At 44.8% G+C, this 21944-nt stretch overlaps 1 protein-coding gene across 4 annotated transcripts in view; it reads left to right on the top strand.

Moving 5' to 3' along the window:
- Positions 1 to 3: 3 nt before the first annotated feature.
- The window catches only part of git2a (G protein-coupled receptor kinase interacting ArfGAP 2a), a 22996-nt gene continuing 1055 nt past the window's right edge, over positions 4 to 21944 (top strand). The window contains exons 1-20 of one of the 4 annotated variants that reach the window (XM_042102053.1): positions 4 to 722; positions 4514 to 4647; positions 5841 to 5953; positions 6830 to 6935; positions 7109 to 7195; positions 7651 to 7781; positions 8094 to 8188; positions 8781 to 8826; positions 9205 to 9210; positions 9299 to 9350; positions 9797 to 9869; positions 10210 to 10307; positions 10716 to 10827; positions 11435 to 11580; positions 11994 to 12143; positions 14440 to 14781; positions 18129 to 18202; positions 18757 to 18948; positions 20745 to 20808; positions 21004 to 21944. The exon at positions 21004 to 21944 is cut by the window's right edge and continues 1055 nt beyond it. In XM_042102053.1, coding sequence (XP_041957987.1) covers positions 671 to 722; positions 4514 to 4647; positions 5841 to 5953; positions 6830 to 6935; positions 7109 to 7195; positions 7651 to 7781; positions 8094 to 8188; positions 8781 to 8826; positions 9205 to 9210; positions 9299 to 9350; positions 9797 to 9869; positions 10210 to 10307; positions 10716 to 10827; positions 11435 to 11580; positions 11994 to 12143; positions 14440 to 14781; positions 18129 to 18202; positions 18757 to 18948; positions 20745 to 20808; positions 21004 to 21231 — 2301 coding nt within the window. In that variant the 5' untranslated portion in view covers positions 4 to 670 and the 3' untranslated portion in view covers positions 21232 to 21944. The other 3 variants (XM_042102054.1, XM_042102057.1, XM_042102056.1) reach the window with 3 other exon arrangements.

Below are 21944 nucleotides of genomic sequence, written 5' to 3'. Positions count from 1 at the left end.
CAACCATTTCAAAGTTTCAAGTGTGTGTTGTGGGCGTGTTGAGGTTGTCATGCGCGCTGCACATCATAGGTCCTGGCAGATCAATAACTGTATCAGCTGATTTTGATTCGTTTAATGACACTGGAAATGTTGCTCAACAAGAACAATTTTCAAAGAGTTGCAAGGGAAATAAACGTCATCTATATTTCCATAATTGTCTTTGGTTCCCAATGGTTTAGTGAAGCGTTATTCGTAAGTAAGGAATAGAATAGGAATGTAAATAAATAAAATGTTTGATCGACAATTTTTTTTTTTTTTATAGTTTTAGGATATGTAACGACAATTATTGTCGTGTAATTTAAAAAACGATGAATGCATACATACATTCCGGACCTAAGCATCTAGCTGTCTCTCTTCTGTTCCCATCCTGCACTGCAGCTGTCAGCTAGCTTGCTAGACTGCTGGTTGCACTTCTGACTTGATTCTCAGTTTGTCCTGAGCTAGCCTTCTGGGTAAGAGGGCTCCCGCATCAGTCTGATACATGACAAACTTGAAAGGGGAAGAGGAATATATCTCCGTTTTTCTTGGAACCTCGAGCGACCATATGACTTTCAAAATACCAAAACTCCGGACCTTTGGGATTTATTGGAGCTAGCTTCTAGTTCATCAGCTAGCAATTTACGCGAAAAGGATGTCGAAACGACTACGGAACAGTGAAGTCTGCGCCGATTGCAGCGTTTCTGGTAAGGATAAAATCTCCAGCATGTCCATATTGCCCAATATGAACGTGTAATATTCTACCTTATCCACACAAGTAGTAATCATGCACAACCATAATTGTGGCTAGCGAATGTGATAGATCTAGCTAGCCGAAACCTTTTTAGAATCGAGGAGGTAACGAATAGCTACCGCCAGCTAATCTGTTCTATGGAACTACAGCTACATTAAAGAGGTTGTGATTGTGATATTAGGTTGAATTGCCTTACACATACATAACTATTGAATGCATTGTACGTTAGACTTGAAAACATATTCCTAAACGCCTTGCTCATGCCACATAATCAAGGGAGGGGGAAACATGATATACGATGGACACATCAAAGGTGTCTGGTCACGTTGATGTAATACTGTCCTAGCTGTAAACGCATTGGGTAAAGAGCTTTATAACTTGTCAGCCTGTGTTGTATTATTTAAGCTGTATTAAAAATGTGGCGTCTTTGATAACATTTGCTATGAATTCTGTTTGTTCATGACAGTAGTTTATTTTCTGTCACGAAAGAACGTCACCGTTTCACTTTTTGATAATATTCAGCAGTCAGTGCTGTTCTGGTTTCCTATCTGTTTATTCTTTGTCCGCGCTTTGACCACAACGTGATGGAATAATCTTAGACCCATCCTGACCTCTAGCTGATGTGATTATTTCTTCTATTGATTTCGGCTGGCATGTCTAACCGTAACATTAATGTGGCGTTTAGGGTGTCATGGACGGTCTTTTTTTGTATTGTCGGCACGATAAGAGTGGTACACGGACAATCACATCACAGAATCGCCAGGCTCGTAGAGACCTCTTTGGGCTATGCGAGGAAACAGGTTTTGGTGATTTCTGTTTGGCGTCAGTCCCCTTCCTCTGCTGTCAATGGAGCCCCTCAATCAGTCACGCCTCAGACACCAGCTGGTCTAGGCTGCCCCTGCAAGACAGTTGTTGTTGTTGTAATGAATAGGAATATTTTTAGTGTTTTTTGGGACTTGGGTTTTATTTTAGCCCGGCCTTAACACTTGTCCAGGCGAGAGAAAGAATGGCTGTCAGCAGCCCTTAACCGAGTGCAGCGACCCACACAGGTGTTCAGTTTTGGCTCCCGGCCTGCACAGCTGTTCCGTGACTGGGATCGCCCCAATATTGTCGTGATGTCTTTCTTGTCAGTCTGCCTCTCTATAAAGTGTCAACTTTTGTGCATGTCTGAAGACTTCTTTCATGTCAATGTTAAAGACATCTTGGTGTTTATTCAAGGTCTGTCGGTTTGGCTTGTTTGTCAATCAAGCCTATGTCCTCCTGTCATTTCCAAAGATGAATGTAAAAGCTTAGCTATTTTAGCACTACGTTTTAACGCAGGGGCAATTATTCAACTTCCCTGAACTCTCACACTGAGTGTTGCATTTGTTGTGTTTGGGAGAAAGGGACAGATCTTACTGAAGTCTCATTTTTCTATCTTTGAGTAGCCTGAGTATGTGTCCTGAGGAAGTGAAATTAGGAAAGGCTGTGTGAGTTCTTACAGTAGCACTTACTCGCTTACTTACTTGCTTGTCATACCTGAACAAAGAGGTTAGGCTATTACTTAGGTTGGGGGTGGGGGGGGTACATTAGGCACAATACAGATTTGTGAGACACCATGAGATATGTGGTGCTATACACTTAATATATGAAGCTTGATTTTGCCAAAGGTCAAGCGTTATGAGGTCAGTTGCAAAGAAAAAGGTCCTTTTGAAAGGAAGTGAAGCTCAGCCCTGGCCTGTAACGTTTTGGCTGGAGGAGGAACTTAAAGTGATGGAAGAGATAGTAATGATATGCTTGCAAAGCTCAAACAGTGAGAGATTTAGATGACTTGGGACAGTAGGAACTGGCTTAATAAGACAACCAGGCTGTCCGTCACTAGCAAAGGTCTAGCATTAAGGACACACACACGGGTGGTCTGACTAATCGCCCCATCTAAGCCACTAATTAAGCATGGGGAGGATGGGGAAAGGAATGTCCACTAATCACTTATGGTCAGTCTCGTCCGAGAGTATCTCATGTAGACTGCGGCTTTGCTCCTTTACCCTGTCACTCACTCACTCACTCACCCACCCCTACCCACTTTACATAGGAACAAATATCCTTTTGATTCCTTATGTTGTTGTTATTGTTGTTGTTGTAGTTGATGATCATCTTCTTTTTCTGCTGTTGACTGTAATGTGTGCACACATGCATAAGCAAACCTCCATGCCTGTTTGTTCACTCTGACCCCCTTTCAAACGCAAATGTGCACACTCACACTCACACTCACATATGTTTCCGCCGTCCAAGCATGTCTGCTCTCTGTTCCGCTTGCCTGCTATTGAAGCTCAGTAGCTCTCCTTCCTAGATGGTGCCTTGACTTCACACCTTGCTTACTTATAATCAGCGCTCTACGTATTACGTGGCTTACCCCTCAAGGGAACTGACGTGTTGTGTGATGTCCCAAGCTCTTGGCGTCTCAATACTCTACAAGTCCCCCCACTGTCATTACCTCCCTATGACCTACATTCTAACCAACACCTGCTGCTGTGGTGTGCTGTTGGGTTTCTGCTGCTAATGACAAAGCTTCTGCCTCGCTATCTCACACAACTACAGGGTGAAGGGGAGAAAAAAAAAACAGATGAGATTTGAAGCCGCCCCAGTCTAGCCACAGAAGGAAGTAGAGAGGCTGCACATCCTCTTTTCAGTTGGGTTCGCTAGTAGATGAAGCTGGAGGGATTGATCTGAAACGTTGAGCAATAGTGAGTCTGCACCATTTCCACTGTTGTTAGTGCGTGTTGTCACTGTGCATTGTCATTGGGTGTTTTTGGCGGCACTAATAGCAAGTTCCAGGGCATGTGCTTGAGCGTAAATTGGAATCCCACTCCATTCTGAAAAGGGCGTACAGCATATAAAACTTCACATCAAACAGATTTCACGCAGTAAACTTTGTAATTTGATGCTGGAGTCTGTACATAAAAGGCCACTTAGTTGGGAGCAGTTTTTTACATCTTTGCTGTAGAACACCACACAGCCTGGTTACATCTTTATAGGAGGACCTGAACACGTGATGAAGATGAAGACCTTTGACGACGTTTTTCTCTTGTAGTGCCCTAACCCTAAGGTCAAAGGTCAATCTACTCCCTTACCATACCCTTGTCCTAACCCTAACCATTTGTCCAACATATTTCCATTGTGTTTCCATTCAAACACATTTTCTTTCATAACTCCCGAACCCTACCCCTAGTGGCGAAATGGAGGGGTGCAACAGTAAGTCATTTTCAAAGATCTATCAAATGGAAGCCGAAGCTTGGGTTAGCCTATGTGTTTGGCAACCCTGAATGCAGATGCCTTCCCTGGGTCTGGATGAAGGCTGTAACCCATTAGCTTGGTCTCCCCCCCCCCCCGGGGTGTCGTGGCGGCTGCCTGCCAGAGTTGAGGTTGATGGGTTAAGTAAATGCTGTCACCTTTGGTGTCCGTGTGGATTTGTTTAATAAGATGCCAAAGGCGGTTTAGAGAAACAAGGCTTTTACTTACATGTCCCAACTCTTGTGATCTGACAGTCATTCTTTTCCCTCCCAGTGTGTGGAGATGGTTCTCTCAGAAGCGCTTTGGGAGGTATTGATTGTGCCAATGCTTTGTTTACATTGCCGAGCAAGACATCTGCCAATCACCAAAGGATGTAGGCTAGTGCATATTGATTTGTAAGCAGTATTGTTAACGGCAAGGCTCCCTGAATCCATACTGATTTGTTTGTTTGTTTGTTTGTTTGTTTGTTTGTAGATCCTCGTTGGGCTTCAGTAAACAGAGGAGTGTTAGTATGTGATGAATGCTGCAGTGTTCACCGGAGCCTAGGGAGGCACAGCTCACAAGTCAGACACCTGACACACACGCCATGGCCCCCTACTCAGTTACAGGTAAGACACACACACGTACACACACATGCACACACACCTGTCCCAAAGGTTTTTACAGTCCAACTCATTTGGATGTGAGACATGCACAGTGCCCTTACAAACACTCTCATCATGGCCTATAAACAGTTTCTGCACCCTGAATCACACCCACATTAGACTTGGTTAAGTCTTGGCCACTCACTTGGTATTTGAATTAATCTCTCACAAACTCAGTGTACAGTATGTAACTCCATGTTAGTCTTACTCCACTGCCCGCCCCTCTGTGTCTGAGCATCCTGTTGTGTAAAGACTGGCCTTGTTCAGTTTCTTTTGCCAAAAGAAGCCCTGAGCTCATGTTTCTGGCATGTGTGGAGACTCTCTACACTTAAAACATTGTTTTATTATTCTGAGAATCAACAACTTTCCATTGTGGCCTTTAAAAAAGCTATAAAAAAAAAAACTATGACATTTGAGTAAGTTGTGGCATACCAGGCTTCCATTAACATAATAAGCTCCATTTAAGACAAACATCCCCCTCTGGCCAGACACAAGACATTGTACAAATGTAGCAAACGGATTGAATGTTGAACTCCAGAAAACTAATACAGGGCAAGCCTGTTGGAAGAGGAGAGAGGACTATGATTTGCCACAGGGATGAAACCTTGACCCAGTTTCATGACGCCAGTGACCATGGACTTTATGTTGATCTGTATGTTTATGTATATGTCCAAAGTGACTTACAATGGCATCAATAGATATTTAATTAACATTATAATTAACAGTGTTTTGTAAAATCCGCTAGCCTAAAAAATGCTAATAGAATAGACTAAATATAATTACCATAAACATATACAAACCACAACCCTGTAAGGAAAGATGAATTAGTTAGAAATGAGGTTTAGACCATGCCAACACTTTCGAGATGTCCACTGAAAAAACATGTTTGGAGAGAAGGATGGTGCTGTAAAACACAGGAAGTTGTGGGCTGAAAGGGATTCTCTTGTGAACTTTCAGTTTCTGTTCTTTTCTGTTCTGTTCTTTCTGTACTTTCAGAATTTGCATTCCTTATTGACCTTACTCACCATTACTCACATGCCCTACCCAGTGACGGCACTTGTATTACTGATTACGGATCCATTTGTGTGGAACATAAGCTCTTTTCCTTGACTTTGCTTTAAAAAAATTGGCTCATGGACTGTCCTGTCTGATTTCAGATGGTGCAGACACTGTACAACAACGGGGCCAACTCCATCTGGGAGCACACTCTGCTGGACCCAGCCTCTGTCATGAGCGGGAAGAGGAAGGCTAACCCGCAGGACAAAGTCCAGTAAGAGTCTTCATTCATTCCTGCTCTGAATGGCCTGTCAGTGTGTTAGTGTGTCCTCAAGGACCAGGCAGGACACTGACAATCCCCCAACATGTACAGTATGTTTGGTAATTTAGGAGGTGCTGTCCTCTGAAACCATATTCACTACAGTGTGGAAGTACAGAGTTCATTGTGAACAGATAGCCTGTGGCAGTGGTTTACCCGCTGAGCCATTAGGGTTACAAAAGGTTTCATACAGGAGCTGTTTCAAGAAAACGGATGCCCCCTTTAGAACAGCTAAGGGGCGTTGTTAGGCATGGAGCGCTAGCGAAGTGACTAAAACCTCCCTTAGCTGATCTAAAATTGGTGGAACCTACGGACTCGAGTGGCTTATTGCTTTTCTAAAACGGTTACTACATATATCTGGCAAGATTTCATAAAATAAAGGCACAACAACAACAAATGTAATGATTTATACATAGATAATCGATCTTCCGGCGAGAATTATATTTCCTCTATCTGAATGGTTGAGACGCAGCTACTTTGACTTTTGTATCAAGTTATGGTAGCGCAGTAATATAGAACGAAATGCGGTCAAGGTGGTTGTGCTGGATTTTATAACGGCATCGAACGCGTTTCTGCCAATCATAATCAAGGACCGGAACTATCCATTTTTGAACTTGAAATTTAAAATAGAATTTGATATAGGCTACAGCTTGTGAATTTATCATACACAAAGCAAACAAGCTAGATGGCAAAACACTGGTCTGAAGAAAATAAAGGGATTGACATCACACTTAAGGTTGAGGGTTTTGTTTTGCACACTGAAGGTTGAGGGTTCTGTGACTGCACCCTATTCGTTCATGTCATCATCATAGTGCTCTGTTCTCCCCAAAGCCCGAACAAGGCCGATTTCATCAGGGCTAAATATCAGATGCTGGCGTTCGTCCACCGGATGCCCTGTAGAGACGATGACAGCTGCACAGCCAAGGACTTGAGCAAGGTGACAAATTAAGGGGAGCAACTGTTGTGTGTCTCCAGTCTTTATTCAGATCATCCAGGCATTCTTGTGTTGTTTGCAGACACATATAGTAGAACAGAATTAATAGATAAAATCTTCTTCTTCTTCTTCTTCTTCTTCTTCTTCTTCTTCTTCTTCTTCTCTTTCCTCCTCAGCAACTGCACTCAAGCGTGCGCACTGGGAATCTGGAGACCTGCCTGCGGTTGCTGTCACTGGGAGCGCAGGCCAACTTTTTCCACCCGGTAAAAACCCCCTTCATTCTCATCCAAGCCCCCGACAGAGCACACAGACTGGGACGGGGATGTAGACGGAGACGAGGCCTAAACAGACATCTAGCAGACTGGGGTCTCAGGGAGGCAGCCTTTCGTCTCAGCCTGATCCATGTGGAATGAAAAGCTCTGCCATCCTCTCCTCTTGTTTTTTTGAACGCACTGTACTGTACTTAGAAGATTGGAAAGCTCTGGCCTCCTCTCCACTTGATTTTTAATGCACTTAGAAGAGCATGGAGTTCAGTGGAGTGGAGTGGACATTTACACCTCCCTCAGTTGATCTCCCATCTCCTCCAGCTGAGCGCCCCCCGGCCTCTTAAAAAGATTTCTGGGGCGTTGTGTGTGTCTGTCTGATCAAATATTGATTTGGCTGCAGCCTGCGAACTGGCCCCGTTCATGAATGTTGCATCCGCTTTCATGCCCAACAGGAGAAAGGCAACACGCCCTTGCATGTAGCAGCCAAAGCCGGGCAGGTGTCTCAGGCGGAGCTGCTCACGGTGTACGGGGCTGACCCGGGCGCACCTGACACCAGCGGCTACACACCCATCGACTATGCAAGGTACTTACGCAAGACATTGCAATGACCACACAACAAGGCAAAGCAAGATGGATGCTTCTTTCATTGATGTGACATAGCAAGGTAGTACATGCATTTATCATGTTCAAATTCCAATGCTGTATGTCACTGGGGGGGGGGGCGGCACCTTCATGAAGTTAAAAGAAGCAGCAACTGTCGTACTTCAATTGAGGAGCACAATTTATGATTATGCACATGGAAATTGACTTTATTAAACAATATATTGTAATAACACAACAGCTCATCCAATACTGGACCATTGAAAGACACGGTAGCCTCTCTCTCCTTCTCCAGGCAAGCTGGACACCATGACCTAGCGGACCGCTTGGTGGAGATCCAGTATGAGCTCACGGACAGACTGGCCTTCTACCTATGTGGCAGGAAGCCAGGTGAGTCGTAACACTGACACGGACTCTCCCCTCACTCCAAGGGATGTGAAAGTGATGTGTGCATGACGTAGCTTAATCAAAGCAGCATGTTATGACGTGGAAGTGTGATGCATCCGCATTGCTTTTCCGATTCCTGATTTCGTATTGCACCTTTGTGGGAAACTGTTTTTCTGTCCTACCAGATTAAGGAGGGTTGACCATAGGGGACAGCCTGTGGCGTGTGTTGTGGCAGTTGCTCTTGAACCAATTATGCATTTGCTGTTTCCTCCGTTTTGTTGTATGGTATTAATTTGGCTTGGTTGTTGTAAGCACCCACTGAGGGAAGTCTCCAACCATATTTTTAGCATCTGTAGCACTGCATTTCGTTGTCTTTGTACTTGTACTCTGCTCAATGACAATAAAGTTGAATTTAATCTAATCTAATCTAACCTAATCTAATTTAATCTAATCTAATCTAATCTGTCGTGTGCATAGCTGATGGATATACAGTAAATGACTGGAATGAAGTGGCAGTGGCCCAGTAAAATAAATATGCAGTCTGTTCGGTGATATCAATGTGAATATGAGGTCTTTCCCCTTGATATCTTCTCAGATCACAAGAACGGTGAACACTTTGTCATACCTCAGCTGGCCGACAGGTAAGGGCTTTTAACAGAGAACACATCAGCTTTTGAGCCGTCACCCATCACCATGTGTGTGTGTGGAGTTTGCTCAGAAGCAGGTGGCACTGAAATATTAGCAACAACAACAAAAAAAGTGCGAGTATGAGAATAACAGTTTCCTGCAGAGCTTGTTCCTGTTGGGACATGGTTTTAGACCTGAGGCCATCTGGCTCTCTCCACACAGTGCTGGGCCTCTGGTCTCTAACACACAGTGTTGCTCTGCTCACATACGCTGGCAGTACGCTTCTTCAACGCAAATGTGGCTAGTCAAGAATAGATCAAAGTGATAAGATTTGGTCAAGTGATATGTTGTATCTTTCTTCTCACTGCTTGCACATGATTGGGGGGGAAAAGGAACATGTAAGTGAACACAAATGATCACTATTTTAATAGTCTGCTCAGAGTAGAAAATGATTTGTTTTTTTGTTTCTTTGCTCTCTCTTAACAGTAGTGTAGATTTGTCAGAGTTGGCAAAAGCGGCCAAGAAGAAACTTCAGTCGGTAAGTACAACATAAGAGTTCTCTCAGCAACACCAGCACTGTCTGTGACAAACACTATAGGCAAAAGTATTGGGACGCCTACCATTACATTCACACCTCAGTGACCTCCCATTCTAAATTCATATGGAGTCGGTCCCCTTTTTGCAGCAGTAAGAGGTTCCACTCTTTTGGAAAAGCATATCCAAAAGATTTTCGAGTGTCTAGAGGACAGACACTGATGTAGGACAAGAAGGCCTGGCTCGCAATGTCTGTTCTAGTTCATATGTCTCTGTCTTGTGACACCAAGCCAATTTAATGAATGTGTTGTGGTAATAGCCTGCTGAAGTGTGCTTGTCTGTTTCTGTGTGTGTGTGTGTGTGTGTGTGTGTGTGTGTGTGTGTGTGTGTGTGTGTGTGTGTGTGTGTGTGTGTGTGTGTGTGTGTGTGTGTGTGTGTGTGTGTCCACAGCTCAGTAATCATCTGTTTGAGGAGCTGGCGATGGATGTGTATGACGAAGTGGACCGTCGTGAAACAGATGCCGGTGAGCAATCCACGTCAACAAGCCCTCACTAGTGCATCTGGTTTGGGTTGCTCTGTGTGCTGCACACAAGTTCAGTGGTCACATAGCAGCGTGCGCAAGCCAAAGCTTCTGGTATGTGTCCATCAGACCCACGCCGCTGGCCACGGATGGGCCAGGAGAAGCCTTATCTCCTCTAGCTAACTCATCTATATTATTAATGTATGTTTGCTTTTAATCGAAGATGCTTAGACGATAAAGGTCAACGCTAACTATAAATTGTTGTTTTATTAGCTTCACAGTTTCCTGAAGTTGTGTGTGTATATCTTTGTGTGTGCGTGCGTGTGTGTGTGTGTGTTTGCAGTTTGGCTTGCGACCCAGAACCACAGCACCTTGGTAACGGAGACAACAGTCGTGCCTTTCCTTCCTGTCAACCCCGAGTACTCATCGATGCGAAACCAGGCAGGCCTATTTTAAACGTGCTACCCTTTTTCTTTTCCAACACCCCAGAAATGCGCAGAGCCCACTGTAGTCATGCCGCTCCACTTCACACCAGCTTACCTAAGAGCTCAGAGTTTTCACACTGTGCAACTGGCAGATGGTGAGAGTGCTGCGTGCATGAAACGTGAAAGCTTTAGCGTTGTTAGATGAGGAAAGAAGAAAGTAAAATCCCCCTCCCTCGCTCTGTGAATGTGTGCACATATCTCCTCTCTAGATTTAGAATTTTGTGTGTGTCTGTGTGTGTCACAAGTCGGTTACTGCAAACAAAGCCCTGATCAGGAAAGGAAATGAGTTCTCCTCTGTGGGTGTGTGCTCCTTTTAAATGAGTACAGTTCACTGATGCAACCCATTGATGTGTTTTTAATGCAGGGACGGCAGAAACTGGCCCGGTTCAACGCACACGAGTTTGCCACTCTCGTCATCGACATACTGAGCGATGCCAAGCGCAGGCAACTGGGGAATTCAGTCACAAGCCCGCGAGGTATGGGTGATTCACTACACCTACACATTACGTAAGGGATAATGTATAGAACGCCGGTCATTATTGGGAAAATAAGTCCCGACAGGGCGAACCGGACTTGCTTCGCCCTGAAGAGACTTATTTTCCCAATAATGACTGGCGTTCTATACATTATCCCGCTTACTATACGGCTACTTGCCAAAACGAAAAAATCAACTCCATGATATGTCTCTTTACATTTATTTGTTACCGTTTTGTCGTGGCTTTTTCTGAGAAACAAATAGTTCGCAACACACGCTGAACTTGAATCAAACATTCTTTAGAACACAGCTGATCAACCGCCTGCTTTCACTTTTGAATGAAGTTCCAATGCAAGAAGTGACCGGACTACTTACGGAGTGATATGAAAAACTTAAATCAGCAGCACAAAACCCGTTGCCATTGACAGCGGTAATTACATGAAAATATTTTACCGTAAAACGTTGGGAAATCCCATTCAAGTAAATGGAGCGTTCTACTAGCATTGTGAAGAGCCGTATAATAAAGTGATAGAACAGGAAGAAATACCCACAGAATGTCCTCTAATAACGATCTGCTAATATGACATTCTGTTTGTCTGCTCTCAAAGTCGATAATGTGGAACTCATCCTCAAGAGTGTGGGCAGTTGTTCAGTGGACGACCGGCAGGATAACGACCAGCCGGACTACGACAGCGTGGCCTCCGACGAGGACGGGGATCTGGACCCAGCCTCAGGGAAGACCGATCGGGCGAAGGTGACCTTTGACCTGCATCTGTGAGGCCAGATGGCAGATGGGATGTCTCATCAAGCCTTGATGCCTATCAGCCAGAGATAGTGACCACACTCGAAGAATGATCAGATAGCCGCAATATGTCCTTCATTTCACAAATATACACAACTCTGTGTAAAATGTCTGCTTTTAGGATTGTGCACTGAGAAAGGTTGTTAAATTAGGTTGAGGCTGTATGAGAATTTATCTTCTCTCTTGTTTGGTTGTGCAGGGATATCCTATACACTTGAAGCCCTTATCAGTTTGTTCACCATTAGATATTGTGTTTGAACAAAACTAGTTTATTTTCATGTTTGCCACTGCTGAGTGTAGAGGATCTCCAGAAGCTGACCACTCCTCCCATCGCCTGCTCTCCTCTCACCCGATCCCCTCCATAGAGTCTAGACTCGGACCTGTCAGACAGCCCCGTGTCCGTCCAGGAGTTCCAGGAGGTGAAGAACGCACTGGCCGCCTCCGAGGCCAAGATCCAGCAGCTGCTGAAGGTCAACAGCAACCTGAGCGACGAGCTGCGCCACATGCAGAAAAAGGTACCAGCCGAGATCAAATAAAAAATAAAAAAAACAAAAACTTAAATCCCATCTCCACCTCCTCCACCTCGCCTTCTCACTTTCCCAAACACCCCCTCAACCTCCAGCCTATCCTCCTCCTCCACCCCAGCCATACAGTCACTGTGGAGGGGTGTCCGCGTGTCACCCCCACCCTCCCCGGCCCGCATACGGGAGACTCTGTCAGCAAGAACTGAACCTCGTGTCGCTGCACTAATGAGCTATTTTTAACTTTGTTTAGGTTCTTGGTTTTGTGTTTTCGTTGGCCCTTGGGAGAAACCTGAGATTTTATTTACGTTTCATTGAATGTGTCCCTCAACCCCCCCTCCCCCCAACCCTGCAGTGAAGCTGTGTCCTCTGGCTTGGACTTAACCAGCATGCCCCTCTAACAAATGAACCCATCAGCTTGTATAACGACCAGTAACATTGACTCACAGCAACAACCCTGTCAACATCGCTCCCTATTTGTACATTTTGTGATGTAATGTTTATATGGCCTTGTGCTCAAGGTTTCTTGGCTAACACATTCAAAACCAAAAGCAATCGTTAGTGTCCGTCAAGGTGGTGCAATGAATTCTGAACTACATTGAGTATAAATTCTTGCCAGATACACAGCTTTTCCTGTTACTGCATTTTATTATTTTTTTCAGCCACTGGCTGAGCTGGACACTGTTTTCATTTCAGGTTTGATGTTATGTGTGTAGCATGTTGCTGTTATTGTGTAGCCCGGGTGTTTCTTTGTTTTGGGTGGGAGGGGCAAGGCTGTTGTGATGCATGTCTTTACAAATGGTCGGCATTTCATTTGTTGTGTTCGCAGCATTTAAAAAAAAATATCTCACCCACAGAGGAAGTGTGCATGGTTTATTTGCAGGTAGAACACAGTGTAAATGTGTAAAACAAATCCTGTATTGTGAGATATATACGTGTAAAATATCAGGATGAGAGCTGGTACTTGGGCTGCAACTATCGATAATTTTCATAGTTAATTAATCAGTTGATTATTTTCACAATTAATCGGTACTTGTTTAGTCTGTAATATTTCAGAAAATTGTGAAAAATGTTGATCAGTGTTTCCCTAAGATGACATCCTCAAATGTCTGTGGTTTTATCCACACCCCAAAGATATTCAGTTTACTGTCATAGAGGAGTAAAGAGAATTAAAACTTTCTTTAAAATTAAGATGCAGAGTCTTAAGAGTCTGAGACATTTCAGAAATGATCAAAGTAGTTGGCTATTACTTCGATAGCTGAAGATTAATCAAGTAACTGTTCCAGTTGGTGCTCAATATCAGTATTCAAGCAAAATAAAGTATCTCAGCAGAGAGTGCAAACTTGTTTTTGAAACACACTGATGCCTGATGTATACCTAGTGACCATCTCATAACTACAGTGTGTGCTAATAGGGTGCAGTGTATGATAAACATTGGCAGGCCTGAGCTCATCTGAACAGTGCCTACCATTTCCTGCTGTATTGAATGTAAACCTTTGGGACTTGGTTGGCAGCGATGCTACGGAACTGTAATGTTATATGCCCTATGTGATTTTGCTGTGTGGACTGGCATAAGTGTGTGCCAGTTGGAACCTAGCAGATATTTAACCTCCATTAGCTGTCTACAGTAGTCTGATAGGGTGCTGCCTCTGGCTTCTTCATGCTTCTCTTGTCATCACTGTGTACTGCACTGCTCATCTGCATGACTGTCTTGGTTAGTGAATGTGCAGTTGGCTCTGCAGCTTGAACTTGGTTGCGCTTACGCTTTACCTTGCCTCTTTGTTATGACGACCTCTGTTGCATAGCATGTCCAGGGGAACTGCCAGTGTAATGCGTAATTGGAAATGTTCTAAGTTAATATTCACTTTTTCAGTCAAATAATGAATCATATTACCGGTAGATGGTTGAAGTGCTTCTGGTTGGTCTCGAAATAAACTCCTTGGCAATAGGACATACAGTATTTTGGCTTCAGACAACAAACGTAAAGCTTAATTATTTGGCATAGATATCTAGCTGGCTATGGGACAGAGAGAGTGTGTGTGTCTGTGTCTGTGTGTGTGTGTGTGTGTGTGTGTGTGGCGCTTGGGGTTTGGGAATGGTGTGTGAATGTGTGTGTGTGTGTGTGTGTGTGTGTGTGTGTGTGTGTGTCTCTATTTTGTAGCTTCTGTGTGCTGTGTGATGCTCCTCTATCTCTCTCAGCTTCTCTCTTTCTTTCTTTCTTTCTTTCTTTCTCTCTCTCTCATTCTCTCTCTCATTCTCTCTTTCGCTTCCCCGTCTCTTTCTTCCCCAGCTTCAGTCTCTGCAGTGTGAGAACTCCTCTCTCAAGCGCCAGGGCCCCATCCACTCCTCCTCCTCCTCCTCCTCCTCCTACCAGGCCCCCGGGGGGCCCGACTACCCCGACCCTTCCTCGTGCCTTCCTCACCCCCCCTCCTCCTTCTCCTCCTCCTCTTCCTCCTCCTGCACCACCACCTCTTCCTCTTCCTCCTCTGCCCTGAAACGCCGTCCGTCCGCGCGCGGCAGCCGGGCCATGTCTATGTACGAGACGGGCTCCGGCCTGAAGCCGTTCCTCTCCCGGGGGGAAACCCCCTACCACGAGGACCTCCTCCCCACCCTGCAGCCCTTCCCTCCTCATGTAAGTAAAGCTCTCTCCTGCTACCGGCCTTCTGTTCCTCCGTGTGTTTGTGTGTGTTTGTGTGTGTGTGTGTGTGTGTGTGTGTGTGTGTCTTCATGCAGTGGTCCTTCTTCATGTTTTTCATCCCTAGTTTACCAGCTGTCCAAGCTTTCTCTGCTTTCCCTATAATGACGGTGTTCCGTCGGTGGTCAGCTTTCCATTCATTTTTGGCCATTCTAATTTGGTTTTTCTTTCCCGCGATCTGCAAGGTTAGTTGTCTATGTGGTTTGCTATCCATTCATATTTGCACCAGCCTGTTCTAGTGGAACACCAGCCTAGGCCACACAGCAAGTTATCATTCACCAGTGTCTTAAAATCACATCCTTATAGTGTGACTGGACTGTTATAAAAAAACATTTACCATCCATAACCATGTTGTGTGGCTGTATCTGTTTGCTATTCTGTCCATTTCATTCAACTGAGATCACCTGTAATGTTTCTTTGCACAGTTTATGTGAGACCATGGTGTTCAAGTGTGATAAAGAGGTTGAGCCATGTGTAATGACTCATTAAAGATGTTTTTCTGGAAAAGACCATTGTTTTAGTCAATACTTTTGTCATAGTTTTAAGATTTGTCAATTTCACAGCTAAATCCTGTGGCAAGAAGCGCATAAATATGATCTTCATCTTGGCATCCTGGATTCATTTTGGAATGCTGCAGCACCTGAGGCGGTTTTAGTTACAGCACGAAAAACAAAACAGAATTTAGGTCAAGAATGTGTGCCTTGAGGGACTGTTCTGTCTCTAACCTGTAGCTGCATGTTCAGCTAGCTTTTTGTGTTTTTCCTCTCTTTTTTAAAATACCCTCCACTCCCTGTGTGTGTGTGAGTGTGAGTGAGAGTAAGAGTAACCCCTTTGTAGATTGGCAGAAATGTATTTGTGGCCTCCTCTTCTCCCCCCCCCTTCCCCCTCCACCCTGCTCTGGGCGTGGGGTGGGGTGAGGGCGCACAAAAGGGTTAAGTACTCGCTCCCTTCCCCTCGCCCTGCTCTTCTGTGCCTGGTGGGATTGTGACGAACTAGAACACCACCTGCGCTCCTTTCACCTCCTCCTCCTCCTCCTCCTCCTCCTCCTCCTCCTTCTTCCTTTTTCTCTCTGCATTCCTCCCTTTCTTAGCTTTCCGTCTTCCTTCCATCATTTCATTGTATTACCCCCCCCCCCCCCCACACACACACACACACACACACACACACACGTCCTCCTCGTCACCATCTCTTTTCCACCTCCAATCTCATCCACATTCAGACAGTGAGGAGTACCACTGCACCACTGCAAGACTCATTCAGACTAGCAGTGAGTGTTCTCTACTGTGTGGGTCCAGCACTGCCCTTCTCTCGCCCCAAACGCACTGTGGATGGATCACTGCACTGCATGCTCTGAGCTTGTCAGGCAGACCGGATAGACTACCACTGAGCATCCATAAGGAATGTTCTGGAATGGCGTGAGATTCTTTTTCTTCTATTGAATAGAATCGTGTTAAGGGCGTGCAGTGTCTGCCAGTTATATTTTTTGTGATGGGCAGAGATCAGCCGATGGCTCAGCAGCACACCTGAGTCTCGGAGTTGGCTCAGGTGTGCTCTGGGAACAGGTCAGTGAATCTGTGCTCAGAGCCAGAGAGGCAGAGTACCAGCCGACGAACAAATAAAACAAGCCCACACATTTTGCAGCAATGCAATATTTGAAGAAATATGGCAGGTTTATAGCTCAATTCAAGTCTTCAACCACACACAGTTTTAAGACTTCTTTTAGAAGAATGCCACTCTAGCTTGCTAGCTTAGCTTGAGCATGTCCACAAATCTGAAGTACATTTTGTGTTCTTGGTTGGAGTGTGTTAAGTATGTAGCATGATTGTATGAAAGACTACTGATTGGTCGATGTGTAACGCTTATGTGCTGTGATTGGACGATGTGTGACGGGTATGTGCAGTGATTGGGCGCTGTCCATGTTTCCCTGACTCCTCACCTCAGCTGTCCTGAAAGAATGCAGCCCGCCCTCAGGCGGATGCTTGGACACATTTGGGCTTGGATCCCGTCTTGGTTTCATGTCATGCTACCCCCACCCCACCTCAGGCTCTGTCTGTTCCCACTGCTCTGGAATTCACAAGTGTTCTGTTGATAAATCAAGCGCAGCAGGTGCTAAGCTAAACAATGCAACACATCTATCCCGCAGGGTTGTGCACAATTCGAATTGCAATTCTGCTTCCTGGTTTGCTACCTCAATTGAAATGCAAGTGAAATTGAAGAATTGAATTGGAATTTAAGAGCCGGTTTCAATTCTATTCTGGAATTTTGCACAAGCCTGCTATCCCCAGAGTAAGTCACTGTTGAAACTACCAGAGTGCAGTGGAATGATGTGGTGATATGCAACATGGATGCCACCAGATCAACCCTGCTGATAGTAGATGATCCATCGCTTTGGACAAATCTCCTGCCCTCTGACAGACTATCAGGACTTAGGAGGATAGTCTTTTCACTAGTATAGTAGACTAGAGCATTTCAAATATCTTTCATTAATCATTGGCTTGTTAGACAATGTGGAAGGATACTTTTCATATACATACCGGTAATAATTTAAATCACTTGGAGAGTTTTACAGGTAATGAGTCCTAGAAGTAAAGTTTATTAATTATTTGTATTTGTCAATCAATTTGACTTCTCTCTAATGGTTTACCACTGAAGAGGCACTGAACAGTCTACCTGTTTCTGCCTGTTCATTTTTTGTCCTTGTGTGCTTTCAATATATCTTCATTTATCATCTATAAATTTAGTCAGCCAACAAACACATCTGTTCCTAGGTCTCTGGAAGCAGTGGATGAATAACTAACATCAATCAGCTGCACCCTCAACCACCACAACCACTTTCCTGCAACGTCTGCCGGGACTCCCCATTATTCACACCTGACCGTGTGGGCTGATTTCAATTGGAATCCATTCATCTCATTTCATTTCAGGGGAACTCCTTTCTGAACCATGTGAAACAAAACTTTTCAAAGCCAAATCTTCACCATGTTTTTGATGTCAGCTAAAAATGACTAAAGCAAAATCAGATTGTCCAAATGTCTCAGGGTGGATTTTTTTCCCCCTGAAATTGTTGTCTCTTGTTCTTTGTGTATTTTTCTCCATAAGTCGTGTTTTCATGTTTTGACATTGCTCTGGTTCTGAAACCGTTTGATGTGAGTGGGTATGTTGCTCCACAGGTGAAGGAGTGGCCTGGTCCCCTGATGTTGAGTTTGCCTGGAGAGCATGTTAATAATGATGGCTGCTTGTTGTGTTATCTTGTATCCTCTCCCTGTCCTTCCCTCCACCTGTAGACCACCAAGCAGACCAGCATACCTGACGGTGACTATGACAACACAGTCAATGATGCTGAGCTGGAGGATAGTGGGTATGACCTTTCTCCTCATCTGTGATGTCACGACGTCGCTATGACTGTAGCTCATCAATTTTGCCAATATCTGGTTCGATCCTACACTGAAGTTTCCATTATGTTATTGTTCTTGACAGAACAATCCTTCTAAACAGTACTGTGTCTCAATTTGCTTACTGTAACATTTGAACGTAGAGTTGAAATGGATTTATATAAACGCCATGAATATGATCTACAACTGGAAGTGTAGAGTTTTGCATGGCTTTGGTCCAAAAATGTTGTTTAGACACTAAAATACTTACACTACAGTGCTTTATTGTAACTCCTCCGGGAGGAGTCACAAGTGTGTACCAAGTCTGGGGCTTATCAAAGGGTTCAATTAGAGAATGGGCAATTTTTTTGGCGCCAAAGAAGCAGCCTTAAAGTAAAAATCAATGTGCATACAACGTAAATGGTGACTAACAAACAGTTGCCCCTGCTATGAAGTGTACATTGACATTCAATGCATTCTTTGTTTTTCAGCCGGTTGTTGATGTGTAGTTAATATAACATATTTGCCGTGGTCTCTGCAGGGCTGCCAGGAGGGGCAGGCTGAGGAGCAGTGGCTGGCTGGGGGAGACGGGCTCCATGGCGGACCTGGACGACCCGGAGGCCGAGAGCGACGGCAGCCTGCCCAGCACCGAGGACGTGATCCGCAAGACCGAGCAGATCACCAAGAACATCCAGGAGCTGCTGCGTGCGGCCCAGGAGAACAAGCACGACAGGTGAGCCACCAGACTCCAGTACCAGCCCCGAGTCCCAAACGCAAACACTTTCGATGCGCTTGACCAATCCGCCATCGCCACAACAGGAGAGAGTACACTACTGATTAGTCCATCTGCTTCCTGAATCTCTCTCTCTCTCATGCTGAACTTGTGTGGACGTTATTTTTTTTGTTCTTTATTTGAACCTTGTTTCTCATACTTCCCATTGAGTTCTCATTTCTGCTTTTCCCCTCCTGTTTTAAACCTTTATTTAAATGTCTGTTTCATCATTTGTTTCTCCTCTCCCACCACTTCTTCTTCTCCATTTTTATTTCTGTCCGCACTCTCACCCAACTCTGTTCCTCCCTCTCCCTCGCCCCCCCCCCCTTTCGGGAGCGTGTGTTGCGGTCGCGGGACGTTCCTCGTGCAGGACCTCTGAGCGGGAGTGCGTGCGCGGGCTCAGGCACAGCCTGGGCTGCTTCAGCACGCTGGTCCCCTGGGCCGAGAAGGCCCCTGCGTCCTCCCCGAGGCCCCTGGGCCTGCAGACCCCCAGCCCTGTCTCCTGGTACTCTGGCCTCTGTCCCTGTCTACCAGGCACAGTCTCTCCTCTCTCTCTCTCTCACTCTCTATGGCTCTCTAACATGGTCTTGGTCTCTGGCTTTCTCTTTGTATGACTCACTTACTCTCTCACTCACTCACTTAATCACTTACTCACTCATTCACTTTTCTCTGCTTGGTTCTGTGTCAGGTGTGGGTTTGAGGGAGATTACAGCCAAGAAAAAAAAATGGAAAAATTGCAAACTGGAAAAAAAAACAAATTTGCATTTAAAGGAAAGTCTCTAATTTCAGTGCAGTTAGTAAATGGAGCCAAAATCAACGTAAAGCTACAGTATGTATTAGGTGTGAATCCATTGCTCTTGGTTCCATGTCTCTCATGCCCATCCCTGCTTTGTCAGCAACGCGTCCCGTATTGGCTCGAGGGGGTGGATCATGAGGCTGCCTCATGAAGTTAGCGAGCTAAATTTGGTAAAAAGGAGAATAAATAAACAAATCGTCTACGGGCGCTGAATAAATCCCCGAGGCATAGTTTTCATTTTTTTTTTTTTTTCATTTCACAAACAGGAAGTCATAAATAATCTCACTTGTTGGCGTGACCTCAGACAGCCCTGGACAACAAAACAACTTGTTTTTCCCCAACTTGGCCGTCTGACTGAGTCACGCATTGTGATGCTCCGCCACCCTGACCTCCCTCTGCTGTTGTTTCTGTCTTTACTTGCCTCTTTAACGCAAACACATCAGGGCAATCGCCGCTCCTTCCAAACTACTCTGACCTCAGACTGTAACATGGCAGGTACTCTCATGTAGAGACTAGTGTCTGTGCAAAGTGACCTAGGCATGTGTGAGTATGGTGCAGGTGCGCTGCTTTCTAGCTTCTCCTAGTGGTAGCTGTGAAACCTGCTTTTGGGCTGAATTTAGAGTCAGTGTTTTTAGAGATCTAACGCAATGGCGTTCAAACTGGAAACTAATAACCATCAAGTGTGTCATTCCAAACCTTCACATATGCATGTTGCTAACTGAGTAAGTTGTATTGCAACATTCAAATTCTAATGGTCTTGCAACGTTCAGCTCATGGAACTTCATTTTGGATTGATCTCCATTTACAAATAGAAGCAAATAACACACTCTGTGGTTGTTGCCTTTGAGACTACAGTATGTGTTTTGCGCTTGTTAATGCAGTGATGTGTCTGAGTGGATTGTTGCTTGGTTTCACTGTCAACCTGTCTGACCTCCTCTCTCCCTGATGGTCTCCTTCACAGCTTTGTACCCTGCTCAGAAAGAATACATGTGGCTGTGAGTGAGATGGCGGCTCTTTTCCCCAAGGCAAGCACACATCTTTGACCCTGTTTTAAAGGGCTTCTCATTAAGTGATGCTCAGTGAGAAACTGTTTGAACATAATCAGAGACTGATTTACTGTACTCTACCTTTTTCCTTTTTCTGTATTTTATTTGTGAAGCACTTTGAATGTGTGTGAAATTATGTGTGCTGTATGATTAACCTGGCCTTGCCCTCCTCAGAAGCCGCGTTCGGACACGGTGCGAGGTGCCCTGCGTCTGCTGACCTCCAGTGCCCAGCGGCTGCAGAGTGAGTGCCGTAAGGCAGCGCCGCTGCCCGAGAGTGGACCGGGCCAGACGCTGGGGCCCGACATGCAGCTGGTGACTCAGCAGGTCATCCAGTGCGCCTATGACATCGCCAAGGCTGCCAAGCAACTTGTGACCATAACAACCAAAGAGAACAACAACTGAATTTCCCATCAGCACCCCAAGCAAATTCCCCTCCTTTGGCAGCGTCGGACCACACCCTTCAGCCGCGAGGCGTAGCCAGCACCTTATAGCTCCCTGCCCCTCAGACTCATCTCCCAGTGGATTTGATCTGTTCATCATGTCTGCTTGTTTGTTTGTTTTCTTACAAATACAATATCCTTGTTTGTTTTGTATTTTGTATAACTATTTGAAGCATATGCATGATGCTATTGTGTTTTGTTTGTTTGTTTTTTTACTTTGAAATTATTGTGAATATAATATATTCATGTATAGGAAAACGATTCCTGGCGGATTCCTTGCCTCTAAGCCATAGGGCAAGGACTGCTTTGCCCTTGCAGTGCGCTGAAACTGAAGGATTCAGTTATGAGGCAGAGTATGTTGGAGAATGGAAATGATACAGGATGTATCATTAAGTGGTGGGGCAGTTTGCATGGTCTCATAAGATTCAAAAACAGGTTGTCAGAAAGTAAGACACCCTAACCTTTTGCACTAAATGATATAGATAAGTCGTACAGAAAGCTATGATGCAGTGTTTAGGTAAGGGTATAATTATGTAATCACTCAGGCCATAAAACTAAAGTGAAACAACTAGCCAACTTGAAAGATAAATTGTTTGAAAAATGTTGAAATTATTATCTACATGTTGTCAGCTGTAAACAAAACAGAAAAGTAGTTCTGCTACAGTATCTCTCTCA

Source organism: Alosa sapidissima, chromosome 8 (genome assembly GCF_018492685.1).
Source record: "Alosa sapidissima isolate fAloSap1 chromosome 8, fAloSap1.pri, whole genome shotgun sequence".
NCBI classification, from domain to species: domain Eukaryota; kingdom Metazoa; phylum Chordata; class Actinopteri; order Clupeiformes; family Clupeidae; genus Alosa; species Alosa sapidissima.
Note: the sequence above shows the minus strand (reverse complement) of the source record. Positions and strands in the feature narration are given on the sequence as shown.